The sequence below is a fragment of the Myotis lucifugus genome, unplaced genomic scaffold, assembly GCF_000147115.1.
Source record: "Myotis lucifugus unplaced genomic scaffold, Myoluc2.0 scaffold_414, whole genome shotgun sequence".
Classification (NCBI taxonomy): domain Eukaryota; kingdom Metazoa; phylum Chordata; class Mammalia; order Chiroptera; family Vespertilionidae; genus Myotis; species Myotis lucifugus.
Genome location: NW_005871462.1, coordinates 742,247 through 762,339, shown reverse-complemented (window position 1 = coordinate 762,339; position 20,093 = coordinate 742,247). Strand labels below are relative to the sequence as shown.

The 20,093-nt window shown below is 41.7% G+C and overlaps 2 protein-coding genes across 6 annotated transcripts in view; one reads left to right on the top strand and one right to left on the bottom strand.

The window, feature by feature from the left end:
- Positions 1-3,069, bottom strand: part of LOC102439473 (zinc finger protein 177-like) — a 16,199-nt gene extending 13,130 nt beyond the window's left edge. Inside the window, exon 1 of the mRNA XM_023743811.1 lies at positions 2,876-3,069. The gene's annotated coding sequence lies outside the window, so the exon portion shown is untranslated. The remainder of the gene's footprint in view (positions 1-2,875) is intronic.
- Positions 2,336-14,541, top strand: ZNF699 (zinc finger protein 699). 5 transcript variants are annotated; one of them, XM_014467791.2, is made up of 6 exons: positions 2,336-2,919; positions 6,495-6,576; positions 7,543-7,669; positions 11,777-11,875; positions 12,268-12,451; positions 12,800-14,540. In XM_014467791.2, the coding sequence occupies exons 2-6, from the start codon at positions 6,529-6,531 to the stop codon at positions 14,298-14,300; spliced, it is 1,959 nt and encodes a 652-aa protein (XP_014323277.1). In that variant the 5' UTR covers positions 2,336-2,919; positions 6,495-6,528; the 3' UTR covers positions 14,301-14,540. The 5 variants fall into 5 exon arrangements, with proteins under 5 accessions (XP_014323277.1, XP_014323275.1, XP_014323276.1 ...); XM_014467789.2 differs by having other exon boundaries at positions 11,777-11,887; positions 12,800-14,538; XM_014467790.2 differs by having other exon boundaries at positions 2,338-2,919; positions 11,777-11,887; positions 12,803-14,536.
- Positions 14,542-20,093: the final 5,552 nt, after the last annotated feature.

Sequence of the window (20,093 nt, the reverse complement as noted above, 5' to 3'; positions counted from 1 at the left end):
GCTGCCAGGTGATTGACATGAAAGCGGTGGCTGTGTGCCCCACCGGTTGGCTCAGTGGTTGGAGTCGGCCTGCGGACTGAAAGGTTCCAGGTCGATCCAGTCAAGGGCATGTACCTTGGTTGCGGGCACATCCCCAGTAGGGGGTGTGCAGGAGGCAGCAGCTGATCGACGTTTCTCTCTCATCGATGTTTCCAACTCTCTATCCCTCTCCCTTCCTCTCTGTGAAAAATCAATAAAATATATTAAAAGAAAGAAAGGTGCGGCAGTGGCCAAGGACTGTGGTGGTTTATTTTCTTCCCTGGCCCCTACCTCTTGCACGTCTTACGGGAAAAACAATTGTTCTGTAGACCAAAAAGTAACATCGCTAATGGTCATCACTAAAAATTTACTAGGGGTGGCGGGAGAAGAAAGGATCGCAACCCGGTGCATGCATGCCATAGACCAATTCCAGCATGTCATAATTTCAAGAGTTTCATCAAAAGGTTGATGAGACTTGGGGACTCAACAGGGTTGAGTCACACCTGTAGTCACCTGTTGGGAATGGCTGACAGCATTTCCCCAAACCTGAATAGGAAACTGATTGTGGCTGCCAGACAGTTAAAGGGCATCTTAATCTACATGTTATTGCCTCCTACTGGCCAAACACCTGGACAGCCTTAGGCTAATTCCCCCATTCTGACAATGCTTCTGTACCCTTTGAAACCTTACCCTTTGAAGTGTATTACCTCCACCTTGCCTTAGGACAAATTGTGTTAATAAAAGCAAGGGTCCTAGACAGGGAGGGAGTCTTCAGTTCCTTTAGCTGAAGGTCCTCTTCCCAGGGACCCGCCTGATTATTTCCCTTAAAGTACCATTTCGTCTTTATCGATGTCACATTTTGCTGCACACTTAAATGCATCTTACTCCTGTTGGCACCATTGTTGCTAAACTTTCCCCATGGAGATGATGGATACAACCACTGCATAACTACATGCCCTTTTCATAAATTCACTGTTGGTGATTCAGCTTTTCAATGTAGTTTATTTTTTTTAAAATTTGTCTTTATTGTTCATACTATTACACATGTCCCTTTGCTTTTTTTCACCATTGACCCCCTCCATCTGGCTCCATCTGGCACCCGCCCCTCCCAGGCTTTCACCACACTGTTGTCTGTGTCCATGGGCTATGCATATATGCATGTTTCCCGGTTAATCCCCTCCCTTACTACCACCACCACCTCCCCAGTAGGGCCTCCCTCTGAAATTCCTCAGTCAGTTCCATGGTTCTATGTCTCCGGATCTATTTTGTTCATCAGTTTATGTTGTTCATTAGATTCCACTATGAGTGAGATCATGTGACACTTATCTTTCTCTGACTGGCTTATTTCGCTTAGCATAATACAATGTAGTTGTTAGGGCTGATCAAATAATTGAATTGATACCCCCTCCCCAGAATCAGGCAGACGGGATTTTTTAGAGCTTTAGCTCCTTCTCCATTCCTTGGCCAAAGAAAAAAACTTTCTGATCTGCTTTACCAAACCCAGTTTTGTTCTGTTGGTTCGAGCTACACTGGGCAGAACGGCGATGCTGGGTCCCTGGCCTGCAAGGGGTGGGTGACAGTTATGACTGAGAACCGGAAGGAAGTACAAGGGCCTTTAGTGAGCACCGGAAGCATGAATGCTTGTGTGTTGTTTTGCCATGTGAACGAAAAAAGGTATTGGGAAAACAAATGGAAAGGAATACTAGAGGAGGTTGAACAGAGTCCTCCTACCGTGAAGTGTGCTGATTTTAGAGGTAAAAGGCCAGAGCAGCATCAGGGCTGGGGGCCACAGGAAATGCGGACACACACTACAATTTATAGAGCTTAAGTTTTTTACAAAACGATATCCACTCCCATTTTTAAAAAAGGGGACGGGAGTGTTGCAGAGGTTGGCACATTCTAATGAAAGGACTGACTGGGTGGAAGGGAGGTCTCGTGGGTCGGTATAGGCCCCGCCTCTCGGAATATTCAACTAAGCCCCGCCCCTTGACCTGGCCCCGCCCCTTGACCTGGCCCCACCGTAAGCCCCGCCTCTTGGAATATTCAACTAAGTCCCGCCCCACAGGGGTAGCCAACTAAGCCCGCCTCACTGACCTGGTCCCGCCCCACTGACCTGGCCCCGCCCCACTGACCTGGCCCCGCCCCACTGACCTGGTCTCGCCCTATTGACTTGGTCCCGCCCCACCAACCTGGTCCCGCCCCACCGACTTGGTCCCGCCCCACCGACAGCCAACCCCAACTCCCCCCAACCCCAACTCCTGCGCTGATCCGGTCCCAGGACCCAACCAGGTCTCTTCTGGGAGGAAATTGGCAGTTCGCCGCTCACAGCTGGAAGCACCACCGCCCCCTCCCCAGCCCTCCCGGTCCCTCCCCATTTCCCAGCTCCGGAGCCCCCGCCTCTCCCGCTGGGCGCCGCGCAAAATCCGGAAGCAAATGTGGGTTTTTGCGCGTGCGCGCGCGAGCGGCCGGATTCGCCTCCCCGCACCGTCCCGGCGGCCTCGGTCCATTTTCACCGGGTCCTCAGCCTCCGCGGCCTCGGTCCGGCCTGCCCCAGGTCCCCAGCGTTGGGAGCGGAGAGCTCGGCCTCGGGGAGGCGGGCGATCACAGCGTGGCTGCCGCCGGGACCCCGCGCCCGGCCCTCCCCTCGCCGCGCGTTTCCCGAGCCCGGCCCGCCCCGCTCGCGGCGGGTGGCGCGTCCCCGACTCTCGGAATCGGGAACTCGGGCTGGGTCCAGCCGGCGGAGGGAGCGGAGTGGATCGGAGAATCACCTTCTCATCTGATTCTCCCCCAAAGCGCCCTGGGCTCTCTCCTAAAGGAACAGCGTCCCTGCCATTCGGGTCCCGGGACGGAGCCTCACCTCGTCGTCTCCGCGCTGATCGGTGGATTCCGGCGGCGAGTGTGGTGAGCGCGGCTGACATTTGCCCCCACCCGTCCCCCGCCTCCCTCCTGGCGCGATTGGTGCCGCTGCCCTTAAGCTGACCCGCCCGCGGGCGCCGCCACACGTGACCCAGGTGCCGCCGGAGCGAGCGTAGCTGCCTCGGGTTCAGGCGCATAACCGAGAACCGAGGGTTCAATACCCAGAACCTCCGCGCCAAACGCCGCTACACATTTCAATCATCTGTAGATTTTTTGAATTTCACACACAGTGTGATCAGCTGTCAGTTTCAGCCCCCGCCCCTCCCCTTGCACCTTGTATTTCTTTACTTTATTGTGGTGCCAGGACCTCCCTCCGGTTCAGTGTAAAAGAGCATGGAATTTGCATCCTTTCGTTGTTTCTGACCCCAGAGGGGATGATTCTGCCCTTAAGTAGGGTGTTTACTGGAGGTATTTGTGGATTTTTTCCCCCCAGTAAAACGTGTTCCCTTCTAGTTCTGGTGGGTTAAGTTGTCATCACCCACATCATCAACATTAATATAGATCAGTCACTAGTTTATCTAGTAATACAAACTGTATGATGTTTTCCTGTTAATGTGGTGAATTCTATTGATGATTCCATTTTTTTTAAATATATTTTATTGATTTTTTACAGAGAAGAAGGGAGAGGGATAGAGAGCTAGAAACATTGATGAGAGAGAGACATCGATCAGCTGCTTCTTGCACACCCCCCAGTGGGGATGCGCCCGCAACCAAGGTACATGCCCTTGACCGGAATCGAACCCGGGACCCTTGAGTCCGCAGGCCGACGCTCTATCCACTGAGCCAAACCGGTTCGGCGATGATTCCATTTTCAACCACATTTTATTCTTAGGATGAAACGAACTTGGTTTGTGATTAATATCTTTAGTTTTCATTTCTTTAAAAAAATATATTTTATTGATTTTTTTACAGAAAGGAAGGGAGACGGATAGAGAGCTAGAAACATCGATGAGAGAAACACCGATCAGCTGCCTCTTGCACACTCCCTACTGGGGATTTGCCTGCAACCAAGGTACATGCCCTTGACCAGAATCAAACCTGGGACCCTTCAGTCTGCAGGCCGACTCTAGCCAGGGGTGGGCAAACTTTTTGACTCGAGGGCCACAATGGGTTCTTAAACTGGACCGGAGGGCTGGAACAAAAGCATGGATGGAGTGTTTGTGTGAACTAATATAAATTCAGAGTAAACATCATTACATAAAAGGGTACGGTCTTTTTTTTAGTTTTATTCATTTCAAACGGGCCGGATCCGGCCCGCGGGCCGTAGTTTGCCCACGGCTGCTAGCCACTGAGCCAAACCTGTTAGGGCTATTTTTCATTTCTTGATTATACTAATATATTATTTACACTAATGTGTATGATATCTTTTTTTTTTTGGTAGTATTTTTCTGGTCCTGCATACTGAGAAAATAGCCCCCCCCCCCCAAAAAAAATGGGATTTTGAATATTTTACTTATTTGTTGAGCCTGTTGGTAAAACAATTTGTAACTTTTGTTTCTTACGTAGGTATGTTTTAAATTGGAGATTTTTTTCTTTAATGACTGGATATAATCAAGTTCTGTATTTATTTTAAATCATTGCTGGAAAATTGTATTTCTCTCTCTCTCAAAATTTATTCATTACCTGTACATTTTCATATCAGTTCCCTTAGTTTTTTTGTTGTAGTCTCCCTGGTAACATCTGTGATCATAACTCATTCATAACTTCCTTTATCTGTGCTCTGTTGTTTTTAAAATTGCCATGGGTTTGTCGACTTCATTAGTTTTCAAAGGACACATTGCTACCTTTTCTGACTCTGTTTATTAGTTTTTTTAAGCATCATTAATTATGCCTTGTTTTCACTTTTCTTTCTAATTCTTTATGCTATTCTTTTCCCAACCTTATAAGTCAGTAGTTAGCCCATTGATACTGATTTTTTCTCCTCTGAGAATTGATGGTATTTATAAGTATATAAATACTAGTATATATACCACACCAGCTATGGCTTCCTATTGTTATCTGAAACGGTTATTTTAATTTTATGCTTCTATCCTGCCATATGAGTAGTCCTGACTCACTAGAGATAAGTGTGCATCTCCTTATTCCTATCATGCGCTGCATTTTGTATAGCATATACCACCACTTGATATTTTGTTAATTTACTGCCCTCCCTTAAAAAAGTTATGAAGTCCATGTGCTTCAGTATTTTTCTGTTTTGTTCAGTGCTGCATCTCCTGTGACTGCATGTCGTAGGACCAGGGGAAATACTACGTAAATAAATATGCAATGAAGGCGCAGGCAGTAGGGGCCTTAAGAGAAGCATCCTTGCTCAAGATGCCATAGGTCTTAGTCAAGAGAAGGAGCTCAAAGATAAAACCTTTGAATGGACGACTTCATTTGTCTACTCTGCACAGTGTGTCCAACAGGGTTCTAGGCCAGGCCCTGGTAATGTTAGGGAATAAGGGCCTCACTAACAACTAGGTTGTAAGGTAGACGTTCAGAAATATACTCATTGGCCATTTGGACTTGAGGTAAATAGACCTGCACACACAGCCTGAGAGAGCAGCTTTCTAATTGGGTAACATTGAGTGAGTGGTTAATTGACTCTAAGATTTCTCCACTATAAATTAGTTGTAATGATACCTGATTTGCAGAGTTTCTATCAAATATAAATAATTTCTTTGCAAAGCTGTGGGCATCTCTTTGCAAAGTCATTCTCACATCATGGTTACTCACATGGAACATATTATTAATATAGTAAAAACTATGGTTGACTATTCAGTTTTTATTGGCTTTAAAATGCACACTTGATCCACTGCAGTGGAAGAAACAGTTGTTTTCATTATTTGAAATTTGTGCAACAGCACTGTAGATATTACTATCAGAGATGACACATTGCTAACTTCACCTAAGTATTATATTTCTGCTGCTTCTGTACAGGCAGCATTTAGCATGAGGATTATAGCATGGTAGTCTTCTCTGCTTCCTGTGTGTGGAATTTAGTTAGTTGATTCTCTCATAAACCAGGTTTCTGGGATCCTGCAGCCCATGGTGGGAAGGTCCGGTGATCAGGGGCTGAGCAGTAATGCCTGTTAGCTTGCCAAGGGTGCAGAAGTAAGGAATATTGGGAACGGAGCACCCAGAAGTCTGGTATACAGTATTAGTCAGTGCTTTCTTGGATTTGAGACAGAGTGTATATTCTTGAGGTTGAAGGTATTGCCTGGAACTTTTTATGCTTTTCATTATCTTGGGCAAATTGATTTCAATATTAGCTAAGCTTTTAGAGTTCAGTTAACTTACTTGAAAAATGGGACTATTAACTGTTTATTTTAAAAAAGGCCAACAAGAACCAAAGCATAGTTTCTATCTAGTTCTACACAGGGTAAGATTGCTCCACTTTCTTACAAGATCGGCGTGTGTGTGCTTGGGTGTCTTGGGTGTATGCATGTGCACGTGTGGGTATTGTGTGTGTGTGTGTTTTGGGGGGAATGGTAACTCATAATGTGCTGCAGCATCCAAGCTCATGACTGTGCAAATTGTGGGGAGATCTAAATTATGATGTCTTTTTTCTCCTGCCTCAGTGGTAACTTCTCAGTAGTCTGCCTTTCTTCATGAATGGACGAAGAAAGAAGAGCTGCTGAGTTACAGAAAAACATGACACAGGTAGGTAAGAGCTAATAATTCTCCAAAAGAATATTCCCATTTCACCAGTTCATCGGTCTGATTGTTTAGAGCAGGGATTAGCAACCTGTTTCTTTGTTGGGCCACATAGTATGTTAGGCTTTGAAGGCCTGAGTTTCTGTTGGAACTAAATTCTGTCACTGTAGTGTGATAGCAGCCATAGACATCATATAAACATGTTTGATTGTGTTCCAGTAAAACTTTACTTACACAAACAGGTGGTAGGCTGGATTTAGCAGTGGCCTAGAGTCTAAGAAAATATGGCCACCTGGGCGCCTGGGTTGAAAAGTTGTGCTGTCTGCAGGCTTCTGGGCCTCTCTGGTTTATGAAAAAAATGGAAAGCTCCCTTTCTCTCAGTGCATTTTTATTCATTAAAACCTCATCCGGATTTGACCCTTGGTTTCATGTTGTGCTGATTGCTATAGTGGGAGAGAAGGAAGCAGGTGAAATTGTTTCTCACTTAACATTATTGGTAGGTTCTGCAACTTAAAGCAAAACAATGGATATGGAAACCAGTTTCACCATAGATTGATATAGATGAGTTAAGTTCTCACAACATCTCCTCATCATTATAACAAAATGAAGTCATTTGAGGACCTGCTGTATTTAATTTTTAGACCAGTTATCTCATTTTTGTTTTATGCCCTGGACTGGTCTGGATCATTATAAGACTGGAATTGTTTACCATTGAACCATGGAGAGATAAATTGAGTGTTTTTGAAGTTTCATCCAGTCTGGGAGACAGGATTTTATCAGTTAGGAAGGATGTGTGGGGAGAAAGATCTGATGGCTGAGTCCAGGGGTTGATGGTAGGAGACCATAAAATCTTTAGAACTTCCCATGACTGGATTCTCGGTTCCTTTCCCCTGTATTGTCAGCATCATCCATCCTCCTGAACACATTTGGGGAGTTGATATCTTTCTGATCAGAATATGTGGAATGTTTCAGGACTCAGTGGTCTTTGAGGATGTTGCTGTGGACTTCAGCCAGGAGGAGTGGGCTTTGCTGGATCGTGCTCAGAGGAGCCTCTACAGAGAGGTGATGCTGGAGAACTTCCGGAATCTGGCCTCGCTAGGTAAGAATAGCAGCATTCCTTTATTTAGTTGTTTAGAAAACAAATCTGACAACTCAACCTTATTCCTTATGCTAGGATTTGGGCTGAAGAATTGGAATACATTGATGAATAAGACAGACATGGTCACTGACCCCAAGGAACTTGTAGTCTAGGGGCTTCACCATGAAAATAAACATCTGTGTGCTGAACTGACTTTTTATTGTGGTTGAAAGTGTGGGCATGCCTAACTGGTTTGCTCAGTGGATAGAGTGTCGCCCTGCAGACTAAAGGGTCCAGGGTTCGATTCTAGTCAAAGGCACATGCCCAATGGGGCTCGTGCAGGAGGCAACCAATCAATGATTCTCTCTCATCATTGATGTTTCTATCTCTCTCTCCCTCTCCCTTCCTCTCTGAAATCAATTAATTATATATGTGGCTAATATGCCAAGTGTCCCTCGGGAGTTCAACTGGGAGACTGGGAGTTTGCTTGCTATCATGTGCGCTGACCACCAGGGGGCGGCATGGAACAAAGGAAGGCCCTGACCAGCAGCTGGAAGGCCCCGACAACCCTGATCACTGGCCAGGCCTAGGGATCCTACCTGTGCATGAATGTGCACCGGGCCTCTAATACTATATAATAAAGAGGCAATATGCAAATTGACCATCACACCCTCGCACAAGATGGCTGCCCCCATGTGGTCAAAGATGACCACCCCCAGGTGGTCACAAGATGGCCAGCAGGGGAGGGCAGTTAGGGGTGATCACACCAGCAGGGGAGGGCAGTTGGAGGCAACCAGGCCTTCAGGGGAGGGCAGTTGGGGGCAACCAGGCCTGCAGGGGAGGGCAGTTGGGGGCGGCCAGGCCTGCAGGAGAGGGCAGTTGGGGGTGGCCAGGCCTGCAGGGGAGGGCAGTTGGGGACGACTGGGCCAGCAGGGGAGGGCAGTTGGGGGCAATTGGGCTGGCAGGGGAGCAGTTAGGTGTTGATCAGGCTGGCAGGGGAGTGGTTAGGGGGTGATCAGGCTGGCAGGCAGGTGAGCAGTTGGGAGCCAGCAGTCCCGGATTGTGAGATCGGGCCTAAACCGGCAGTTGGATATCCCCCGAGGGGTCCCAGATTGGAGAGGGTGCAGGCTGGGCTGAGGGACACCCCCTCCCCCCAGTGCATGAATTTCGTGCACCAGACCTCTAAAATAAATATATATAATTTGAGGGGTCTCTTAGGGACCCAGGGAGGTTTATGGTTTGGGACCTTTTGAGAATTGGCTGCCATCAATGCCCTTTACTAAAAGACCACCAGCAACATAATTAACCCAATGTTAAACAAGTTGGGTTAATTACTTCAGTGCAGCAAGGGAGAACACATGACATAGGAGCTGTGGGTGTCATAGTAAGAGGGTTTTAGAAAGTACATATGATAGGATTTGAACTTTTAGTGATTTGGGGATGTGTCTATGCAAGCAGGCTGTATTAATTTACTGGGCCTTTTGTAACAAAATACTACAAACTGGATGACTAAAAACAAAAGAAACCTATTCTTTCACATTTCTGGATCTGGAGGTCCAAAATCAAGGTGTCAGAGGGCCTTGCTCCTTCTGAAAGCTTTTTGGAAAAAATCCTGCCTGTCTCTTCCTGGCTTCTGGTGGTGGCGAGAAATAAATCCTTGGTGTTCTTGACTTGCAGATACATTTCTCCAATCTCTGCCTCTGTCTTCTCTCTGTCTCTAAGTCCCTCCCTTTGTATAAGGACACTAGTTATTTGATTTAGGGCCCACCCTACTCCAGTATAATTTCAGCTTAACATGATTATATCTGCAATGACCCTATTTCCAAATAAGGAAGCATTCTGAGGTTCAGCACATGAATTAAAACAAAAAAACAAAACCCAAACATTTATTTACTTTTAGAGCAGTTTTAGGCTCACAGCAAAATTGAACAGAAGGTATAGAGATTTCCCATATACCCCTTTACCCTTACACATGCACAACATCCCCCATCAGAGTGGGTTATTTGTTACAATTGATGAACCTACATTGACATATCCTCATCACCTGAGTCCATAGTTTACATCAGGCTTCACTCTTGGTGTTGTACCTTCTATGGTTTGGACAAACATAATGACATACCCACTGTCATAATATCATACAGAGTAGTTTTACTGTCCTAAATCCTCTGTGCCCCATCGATTCATCCCTTCTTCCCTTTTAACCCCTGGCAAGTATGGATGTTTTTACTATGTCCATAGTTTTTTCTTTTTGAGAAGGTCATGTATTTGGAATTATACAGTATGTGTATGTAGCCTTTTCACATTAGCTTTTTTCAGTTAGTAACATGCATTTAAAGTTCTTTTATGTCTTGACAGTTCATTTCTTCTTAGCACTGAATATAATATTCCATTGTCTTGATGTACCACCATCTATTTATCCATTCACCTACAGAAGGGCATCTTTACTGCTTCCAATTTTTGGCAATTATGAATAAAGCTTCTGTAAATGTGTGTGCAAGTTTTGTTTGCACATGTTTTCAACTCATTTGGGTAAATTCAAAAGAGCAGGATTGTCTGTTCTATGGGAATGTTATGTTTAGTTTTATAAAAAAACCCAGCCTGTCTTCCAAGGTGGCTGCACCATATTGCATTCTCACCAGCAATGAATGAGAATTCCTGTTGCTCCACATCCTAATCATCATTTGGTGTTGTCAGTGTTCCAGATTTTGGCCATTCTCATAGGTGTATGGTGGTATCTCGTTGTTGTTTTTTTTTTAACTATTTTTTAAAAGAATATATTTTTATTGATTTCGGAGAGGAAGGAAGAGGGAGAGAGAGAAATAGAAACATCAATGATGAGAAAGAATCATTGATCGGCTGCCTCCTGCACGCCCCCTACTGGAGACTGAGCCCACAACCTGGGTATGTGCCCTTACCAATTCTTCCTTTTGTAGATGATGCCTTTGGTATTGTATCTAGCAAGTCATTGTCAAGCCCTAGGTCATCTAGATTTTTCTCCTATTTTAAGAGTTTTATAGTTTTACATTGTAAATTTAGGTCTGTAAAATCAAATTTTGTGAAGAGTATAAGGTTTGTGTCTAGATTCATTTTTTTGGATGTTAATATCTAGTTCTAGTCTTTGTTAAAAAGAATATTTTTTTTCTCCATTGTATTGCCTTTGTTCCTTTTTTAAAAAATGGGTTGACTATTTTTATGGACCTATTTTTGAACTCTATTCTGTTTCATTAATCTATTTAGACATGGATTAAAAATAGTTTTTTGTGGTTAATTTTCACATGAGGATATTTTTTTCATTGCTTTTTTTCAGAGAGAGTGGAAGGATGGAAGGTAGTGGGAGAGAGAGAGAGAGACTGAGAGAGAGAGCGCAGAGACAGGGTGGGAAGCTGCGAGAGTGGAAAAGACCCAGAGACAGCATTGGGGGGGGGGGGGAGAGAGAGAAAGAGGGAGAGAGGGAGAGGGAGAGAATGTAAGAGAGACACATTGACTGGTTGCTTCCCATATGGGGTGGGAGCAAACTTGAAACCCAGGTACGTTCCCTTGACCAGGAATTGAACCCATGACCCTTCGATGCATGGGCCGATGTTCCAACTGCTGAGCCACACTGGCCAGGGCTGGATATGGATTTTGGGTGGACACTGTTCAACCCACTTGGATTGAACTCACTTGGGTAGATTGGATGCTAATAGAAAGTGGGGAAAATTCTATTATTGGGTATTTTGTGGGTGGCATAGTGCCTGTCCTTAGACTAAATTTTTTCCTGTACTTAGACTAAATTTTAAAATGGTCTTATTTCATTTTACAATGGTATCAGACTAACCTTGTCTAAGATTGGTATTCTGTGAGATTATTTGTGTTCAGCAGGAGAACAAAATATCCTGGCTGTAAGTATCAGACCAACTTCTAGTAATACTGAGGATTAGATATGAAAGATCAGTTCTAGACATCAGAAGCTATGTTACAACTCCTCCTCCCCTTAAAAATTTTTTTGGACAAACATTTTGTTGCAATTAAATTCACACTTGCCCCATCTTTATAATATCAGAAGACCAAAGTTTTGCTTTGTCTCATGGAAATGTTTATGGTTCCTCATTGTTTTCTTTCATGTGATATGTCTTTCTGCATTAATAGGTTATCCACTACATACACCCTGTCTGATCTTCCAGTGGAAACAAGAGGAGGACCGGGAGATAACAAAGAGAGGGACTATCCATGGGGAGCACCAGGAAGGCAAGAATTCTTGTGAGAAATTGTCCCGGTTGGGGGATATTACATTTGGAAACATAAAATAAAAGCAAAATGAAACTTTTGTCTGAGAGGCAGATTTTTCACAGATACCATTGATTACTGTTATGACATTTTATTAGTCCTCTCACACTTTCTTTGTTTTTGGAAAAGACTTTCCTCTTTGTAAGTTAGTATTTGGTCATGTACATTTTATCCAGTTCCTTTTTGTTTTATTCTAATAATACCCTATTCATATTACCATCAGTCTCAATCTTCATGGAATTATCTCTTAGTCAGTTGTTTAACATATTGACCCTGAGCTTATTACCAAAGTCTTGAAACAGCCTTAGTGCCAAAAGCCCTTTGCTCATAATTACCTTTACCTTTTGTTTCAGGTTTGGAGACTCAACTTAAAAGTAATGAATCAGTCACTTTGCAAGATGTTTATGGAGAAAAAGCATCCAATCAACAGAGAAAAGAAAAATTGAAAAAGGATGATTCCTGGTCATCCATTTTATACAAAAACTGGGAATACCATTGCATTGATTATAAAAACAAAAACCCCAAGAGACATTTGAGGTGAGTGCCATTCACATAAAAGAAAGTGGTACCTCAGAGGAGAATCTTAAAATGTCATGACATTTAAAAACCATGTACATAAAACTTGGTCAAAAATTGTGATTGCCTAAAGAATTTTCACAAGATATTTTCCCCCCCCACAAATGAGACAGATCTTCAATATTTGACAGTTGTAAGCAATTATGAGAAAAATCCGATTAGTCAAAAATTCAGTGATAAATATTGGCTATTGTTGAGCCCTCTCTGAGAACTTTCAGCATATAACTTGACAGGGCAAAAAACATACATAGTTACTGAAAATGGCAAAAATGTATTTATTACTAATAATGTGCTTTTTATTTTTGAAAGAAGTAATGTGGTGGAGGACATCTATGAACGTAACGAAGAAAATCAATGTGGACAAACCTTCAGCCAAATTTCAAATCTTAATATGGCCAAAAGAACTACTGAGATAAAATCCTATGAATGCCATGAATGTAAAAAGGTCTTCACGGATCATTTATCCCTTAAGGATCATATCGGCTCTCACACTGGAAGCAAACCCTATCAGTGTAAGGAATGTGGGAAAGCTTTCCATTTTCTCGCTTGTTTCAAGAAGCATATGAAAACTCCCACAGAAGAGAAACCCTATGAATGTAAGGAGTGTACCAAAGCCTTCGGCTGTTCTTCATTCTTTAGGGCACATATGAAGATTCACACTGGAAAGACAAACTATGAATGTGAGGAATGTGGAAAAAACTTTAGCTGTTCTTCATCCCTCACAGAACACAGAAGAATCCATAGTGGAGATAAGCCTTATGAATGTAAGGAATGTGGGAAGGCCTTTAGTTGCTCCTCCTCACTCTCCAAACACAAAAGAATCCATAGTGGAGATAAGCCATATGAATGTAAGGAATGTGGGAAGGCCTTTAGTTCTTCCTCTCACCTTATAATACATATAAGAATTCATACTGGAGAGAAGCCTTACGAATGTAAAGAGTGTGGAAAGGCCTTCAGTGAGTCCTCAAAACTCACTGTACATGTCAGAACACATACAGGAGAGAAACCCTATAAATGTAAGGAATGTGGGAAGGCCTACAATTGTCCCTCCTCCTTAAGTATCCATATGAGAAAACATACTGGAGAGAAACCCTATGAATGTCTGGAATGTGGAAAAGCCTTCTATCTTCTAACGTCCCTGAATACCCATGTGAAAAATCAAAGTAGAGAGAAACCTTATGAATGTAAGGAATGTGGAAAAGCCTTTAGTTGTCCCTCATCCTTTAGAGCACACGTGAGAGATCACATTGGAAAGATACAATATGAATGCAAGGAATGTGGGAAGGCCTTTAGTCGTTCCTCATCCCTCACTGAACACTTGAGAACTCACAGTGGAGAGAAGCCTTATGAATGTAAGGAATGTGGGAAAGCCTTTATTAGTTCCTCCCACCTTACAGTACATGTAAGAACTCACACTGGAGAGAAACCTTATGAATGTAAGAAATGTGGAAAAGCCTTTATTTATCCTTCAGCTCTTAGGATTCATATGAGAACGCACACTGGGGAGAAACCCTATGAATGTAAGGAATGTGGGAAAGCCTTTCGTCATTCTTCATACCTAACTGTACATGCCAGAATGCACACTGGAGAGAAACCATTTGAGTGTCTGGAATGTGGGAAAGCCTTCAGTTGTCCCTCATCCTTTCGAAGACATGTAAGAAGCCACACTGGAGAGAAACCATATGAATGTAAGGAATGTGGGAAAGCCTTTGTTTGCCCTGCCTACTTTCGAAGACATGTAAAAACTCACACTAGAGAAAACATAAATGTAAGCAGTATGGGAATGTCTGCAAAGCTTTTCAAATCTTAGGCAACATGTGAGATCTCACACTGTGGAGACATCCTCTTACTAAGAAAGGAAATTGTCGCTTATCTTTATGAAGTCTTGAGAATTTACAACTGAGTGAAACCCTTTGTATGTAAACCATGTGGTAACACCTTCGTGAATATCACATTTTATTGGTCAAAATTCATAAGAAATAAGTCTATAAGAAAATTTATACTAGAAGCAAAGATCAGTATCTTATCCTTTTTTTTTTAAAATATATTTTATTGATTTTTTGCAGAGAGGAAGGGAGAGGGATAGAGAGTTAGAAACATCGATGAGAGAGAAACATCAATCAGCTGCCTCCTGCACATCTCCCACCGGGGATGTGCTTGCAACCCAGGTACATGCCCTTGACCGGAATCGAACCTGGGACCTTTCAGTCCGCAGGCCGACGCTCTATCCACTGAGCCAAACCGGTTTCGGCCAGTATCTTATCCTTAAAGTGGAATGTTGGCTCAATGATTCTGGTTTTTAGTTACTTAATTTTAAACAAATTTAAATTTATTTATTGATTTTAGAGAGAGGAAGGAACAGGGAAATATTGATTTGAGAGAGAGAGAGAGAGATCAATTTGTTGTTCCATTTATTTATGCATCCATTAGTTGATTCTTGTAGGTACCCTAACGGGATTGAACCCACAACCTTGAGGTATCAGGACAGTGTTCTAACCAGCTGAGCTACCTGGCCAGGGTTCTGGTTTTAATTTTCTGAAATGAATATTTAGGGTGATAAATTTCCCTCCAATACCTTTGAGCTCTAATATGTTTTATTCTGAGGTGCTTATATTTTGGTTCAGATGTAAATGTTATTTCCATTACTAAGTCTTAAAGTGTATTTTTTCACATGCAGGCAAGAGTGGTCCTTTTTTAAAAAAAATTAGTTTCTGATAAACTCTCATTGCTCTCTAAGTGTGCAGTGATTATGGTATGGACTCTTGTATTTGTAATTTCTTTTGTAACTTTCTTTTGTAATTGGTAATTTCATTTTGATCTAGTACAACAGATACTGGAAATTGCCTACTCAATATTTTCCCCCTTTTTACTAAGAAACTACTGTTTTTGAAGTTATCAGTTTTTACTACTCAAAGCTTTTTCTGTCTAATAAGTAATTTCAGCAGAAATTAATAAGTGTGAAGGTCTTGAAAGAAGTGTCTCATCTGATATGTAGTTTTTGTGTTTTGTTCTTTGGCCTTGCTCATGGCTGGGAATTGGACCCAGTGTTTTCAGAGTAAAAAGATCTTGTGACAAGAAAACAAGAAGTAAAGCTGGTTGGGCTGGCTTCTGTGTGTTAATTTGGGCATGGCTGGGACTTCATTTCCCAGAATCACTTCCTTATACAGTTCCAGGTTAGAGTTGTCTAAAATAGTTTGAGAATTAGAAGGCAGAGAATAGAATCCCTTATATTTAGTTTACTAGGACCATGAGACAGGGAGACAGATGCATAGGTGCCTGTGGGCTCTAATTTCCAGTCATTTTCCTAATTATTGGTCTTACCAATCCATATTGGTTCAAATGGAATAGTAAGTGCTTAAGTTTCCTTACAAGCAGCAGTTCTACGAACATCTCTGTAAATTTCTCTATCATGGCTGTATACAGTCTCTTAGATTTTTTGGCAAGTTTTAGCATTATCATTTTGCTGATTTATTACAGTCCCCCAATTGGCACATCAATTGATTATATAGAGTTGGCCCCAGTTTGGAGCAGCACTGTTATCTCTATAGTCCAATCCCATTATGTCACTCTGCTGATACGTCTATGTAAGTTCATTGTGATCTCAAAACAAGAAGAGCAACCACAATTTTGACTTTTATTACAATTTATTAGGATTGCTTATTCTTGATCTTTACATATATGTTAAAATACAATATGTATAGTTATGTGTTTGGCTTTTCTCAACATAATGTCTCTTTGCCTTTTAATTGTTCTTTTGGCAGACTTACCCTTATTTCTCTTGGTAAATGCTTTGTAAGTGAAAATAAGATTAGTAAACCAAAGGGTAGACTTCATGTTTAGTTTGGTAGGTATTCCGCTTTTTCAAATATGCTTATTCCACCTATAATTGTAAAATCAATGCATGAAAATTCTAATTGTTCCAAATATCTGGCCAGCACTTTCTAATTTTAGAAAGATATGGTAATATCTTTTTTTCTTTCTTTTTAAAATTGTTGACAATATTACAGATGTCCTCCATTCCCCCCACCTGCCCCCATTTACCCACTTCCATCCAGCCCCCACCCCCCTCCCTCTGGCCATCGCCACACTGTTGTCTGTGTCCATGGGTTATGCATATATATTCTTTCATCCAGTCCCCCTACCTGTTCCCTCTGACAGCTGTCAATTTGTTCCATGTATCCATGCCTCTGGTTCTATTTTGTTCATCAGTTTATTTTGTTCATTAGATTCCACATATAAGTGAGATCATATGGTATTTGTCTTTCTCTGTCTGGCTTATTTCACTTAGAATAATAATTTCCAGGTCCATCCATGCTATTGCAAAAAGTAAGAGTTTTCTCTTTTTTACGGCTACATAGTATTCCATTGTGTAAATGTAACAGCTTTTTAAAAAAAGATTTTTAAAAATTGATTTGTAGAGAGAGGAAGGGAGAGGGAAAAAGAGAAAGAAACATCAATGTGAGAGAGAAACATGGATCAACTGCCTCCTGCACATGCCCCCTGCCCCCTTCGCCATCAAGGACGGTGCCTACAACCTGGGCATGTGTCCTGACCAGGAATTGAACTGGCAACCCTTTGGTGCATGAGTTGATGTCCAATCAACTGAGCCAAACTGGTCAGGGATACCACAGCTTTTTTATCCACTCCTGATGGGCACTTTCCAGACCTTGGCTATTGTAAATAACACTGCTGTGAACATAGGGGTGCATATGTCTTTTCTGATTGGTGTTTTGAGATTCTTAGGATATATTCCCAGAAGTGGGATCACTGGGTCAAAAGGCAGTTCTATTTTTAATTTTTTGAGGAAACTCTATACTGTTTCCCACAGTGGCTGTACCAGTCTGCATTCCCACTAGCAGTGTACCAGGTTTTTCTTTTCTCCACATCCTCACCAGAACTAGTTGTTTGTTGATTTATTGTTGGCAGCCATTTTGGCAGGTGTGAGGTAATACCTCATTGTAGTTTTAATTTGCTTCTCTCTGAAGATTAGGGAGGATGAACATTTTTTCATATGTCTATTGGTCATCTGTATGTCCTCTGGAGAAGTGTCCATTCACGTTCTTTGCCCATTTTTTAATCAAATTGTTTGTCTTCTTGGTGTTGAGTTGTATAAGTTCTTCATAGATATTGGAAATTAACCCTTTATCAGATGTATTATTGGCAAATATGTTCTACCATACAGTGGGTTCCCTTTTTATTTTGTTGTAGTTTCTTTTGCTGTGCTGAAGCTTTTTAGTTTGATGTAGTCCCATTTGTTTATATTTTCCTTTGTTTCTCTTGTCCTAGGAGATGTATAGGTGAAAATACTGCTATATGAATTGTCTGAAATTTTACTGCCTATGTTCTTCTAGGATTTTTATGGTTTTGCAACTTAATTTTAAGTTTTCTATCCACTTTGAATTTATTCTTGTATATGGTGTAAATTGGTAGCCTAGTTTCATTTTTTTTTTTCATATACCTGTCCAATTTTCCCAACATCATTTATGGAAGAGACTGTCTTTACTCCATTGTATGTTCTTGCCTCCTTTGTCAAATATGAATTAACCATTGAGATGTGGGTTGATTTCTGGGCTCTGTTCTGTTCCATTGGTCTGTATGCCTGTCCTTGTGCCAGTATCAGGCTGTTTTGATGACAGTGGCCTTGTAGTATATTATTTGGTGTTGTGATCCCTCCAGCTTTGTTCTTTCTTAAGAATGCTGATGCTATTTGGGGCCTTTTTTTTGGTTCCATGTACATTTTTGAAATATTTGTTCTAAGTCTGTGAAATATGAGTTGGTATTTTAATAGGAATTGCATTGAATCTACAGATTGCTTTGGTAGTATGGACATTTTAATGATGTTAATTCTTCCAGTCCATGTACAGGTTTTTTTTTCTCATTGGTTAAGTTTATTTCTGGGTACCTAACGTTTTTTGTTGCAATATTAAATGGGATTGTTTTCTTAGTTTCTCATTCTGATAGTTCATTATCTATAATAATAAAAGGGTAATATGCTAATTAGACTGGATGGCTGGAAGCCGGGGCTGGAGTGAAGCCTGGGTTCTGGGTGCCTCCTGGTGGCTATAGGGAAGCCGCCGGGTCCCGGGTGCTGGAGGGAAGCTGGTGCTGGTAGCAGGGGGAAGGAAGGCCTACTCTTGCATGAATTTTTGTGCATTGGGCCTCCAGTTGCTGTATAAAAAGGCTACTGTCCAGGTGGCTCAGTTGGTTGGAGTATCGTCCCATACAAAAGGTATGTATTCGATTCCTGGTCAGGGCACATGCCTAGGTTGTGGGTTCAATCCCCCTTTCGGGCACATATGGTAGGCAATTGATCGATGTTTCTCTCACATCGATATTTCTCTTTCTTCCCGTCCTCCCTCTCTAAAATCAATAAATGATTGGGTGAAGATTAAAATAAAATAAAAATGTTACCAATTTCTGAATATTAATTTTGTATCCTGCTACTTTGCTGCATTCATTTATTAGATCTAGTAGTTTTTTGGTGGAATCTTTAAGGTTTTCTATGTACACTATCATGTCATCTGCAAATAATGACAGTTTTACTTCCTCCTTTCCAATTTGGATGTCTTCTTGTCTGATCGTTGTGCCTAGGACTTCCAATACTATGTTGAATAAGAGTGGTAAAAGCAGACATCCCTGTCTTGTTCCCAATATTAAGGGAAATGCTTTTAGATTTTGCCCACTGAGTATGATGGCTCTAGGTTTTTCATATATGACTTTTACTATGTTGAAGTATGGTTCCTCTTTTGTCCCTTTGCTGAGGATTTTTATCATAAATGGGTGCTGGTTTTTTGTTTTGGTTGTAATTTGTATTGACATGTAATGATATTGAATACTTCTTTATGTGCTTATTGGCTCTTTAGATATTTTTAATGAGGGCATCTGTTGAAGCATTTACCCATTTTTTTTTAATTTGAAGGTTTTCTTTCTAGTTACTTGTCCTTTATTGTATGTGTGTCTAGTTACATATATACTAGTATACATGCCATATATTATATATATGTTATATGTATATTATATATACGTATATTGCAGGAAACTTTTTGTAGTCTCTGGCTTGTGTCTTCACTCTTTTCATATTTGTTAGCTATAAAGGGAATCTGTTGGTTTGATTACTGGAAAGTCCTTGGGTATAACTGGTTTCAGGCATGGCTAGATCCTGGGGCTAAAAAAATTATCTGGATGAATTTTGGTTCAGTATCTTGCTGTACATCTTCCTGTATTCACTATTTTTCTTGTCATGCTATCTCTCTTCATAGTGGGCCCCAGAAGATTCAAGCTGCTTTCTTTCCAGGTTGGATTCTCAGGGAGAAGAGAGTGATAGTCATGTGGGACAATTTCAATACGATTATTACAATTGAAACTTACTGGCTCACTTGCCTACTGTTATCCAATGGAATGTAAAACTCCAATTTGTTTAGACTGCCTCCTACACTCATCCAGAAGCCAGAGTAGAGTCTATACTTGCCTTCTCTAGTCATCATTTGTTCCTATATTAATTTTAGGACTTCCTTATCAATTTTACAAATAAAACTGGGACCATGCTTGGAATTGAATTGATTTTATAGAATAACCTGAATGATTTTATGGAATAACCTGAATG

Excerpts from the sequence above, each read along its gene's own strand:
- ZNF699 (XM_023743809.1), top strand. The coding sequence starts at position 6,529 with ATGGACGAAGAAAGAAGAGCTGCTGAGTTACAGAAAAACATGACACAG. Across the intron at positions 11,888-12,267 it reads CCAGGAAGGCAAGAATTCTT|GTTTGGAGACTCAACTTAAA; the intron begins GTGAGAAATTGT and ends CTTTTGTTTCAG. Across the intron at positions 12,452-12,799 it reads AACCCCAAGAGACATTTGAG|AAGTAATGTGGTGGAGGACA; the intron begins GTGAGTGCCATT and ends TATTTTTGAAAG.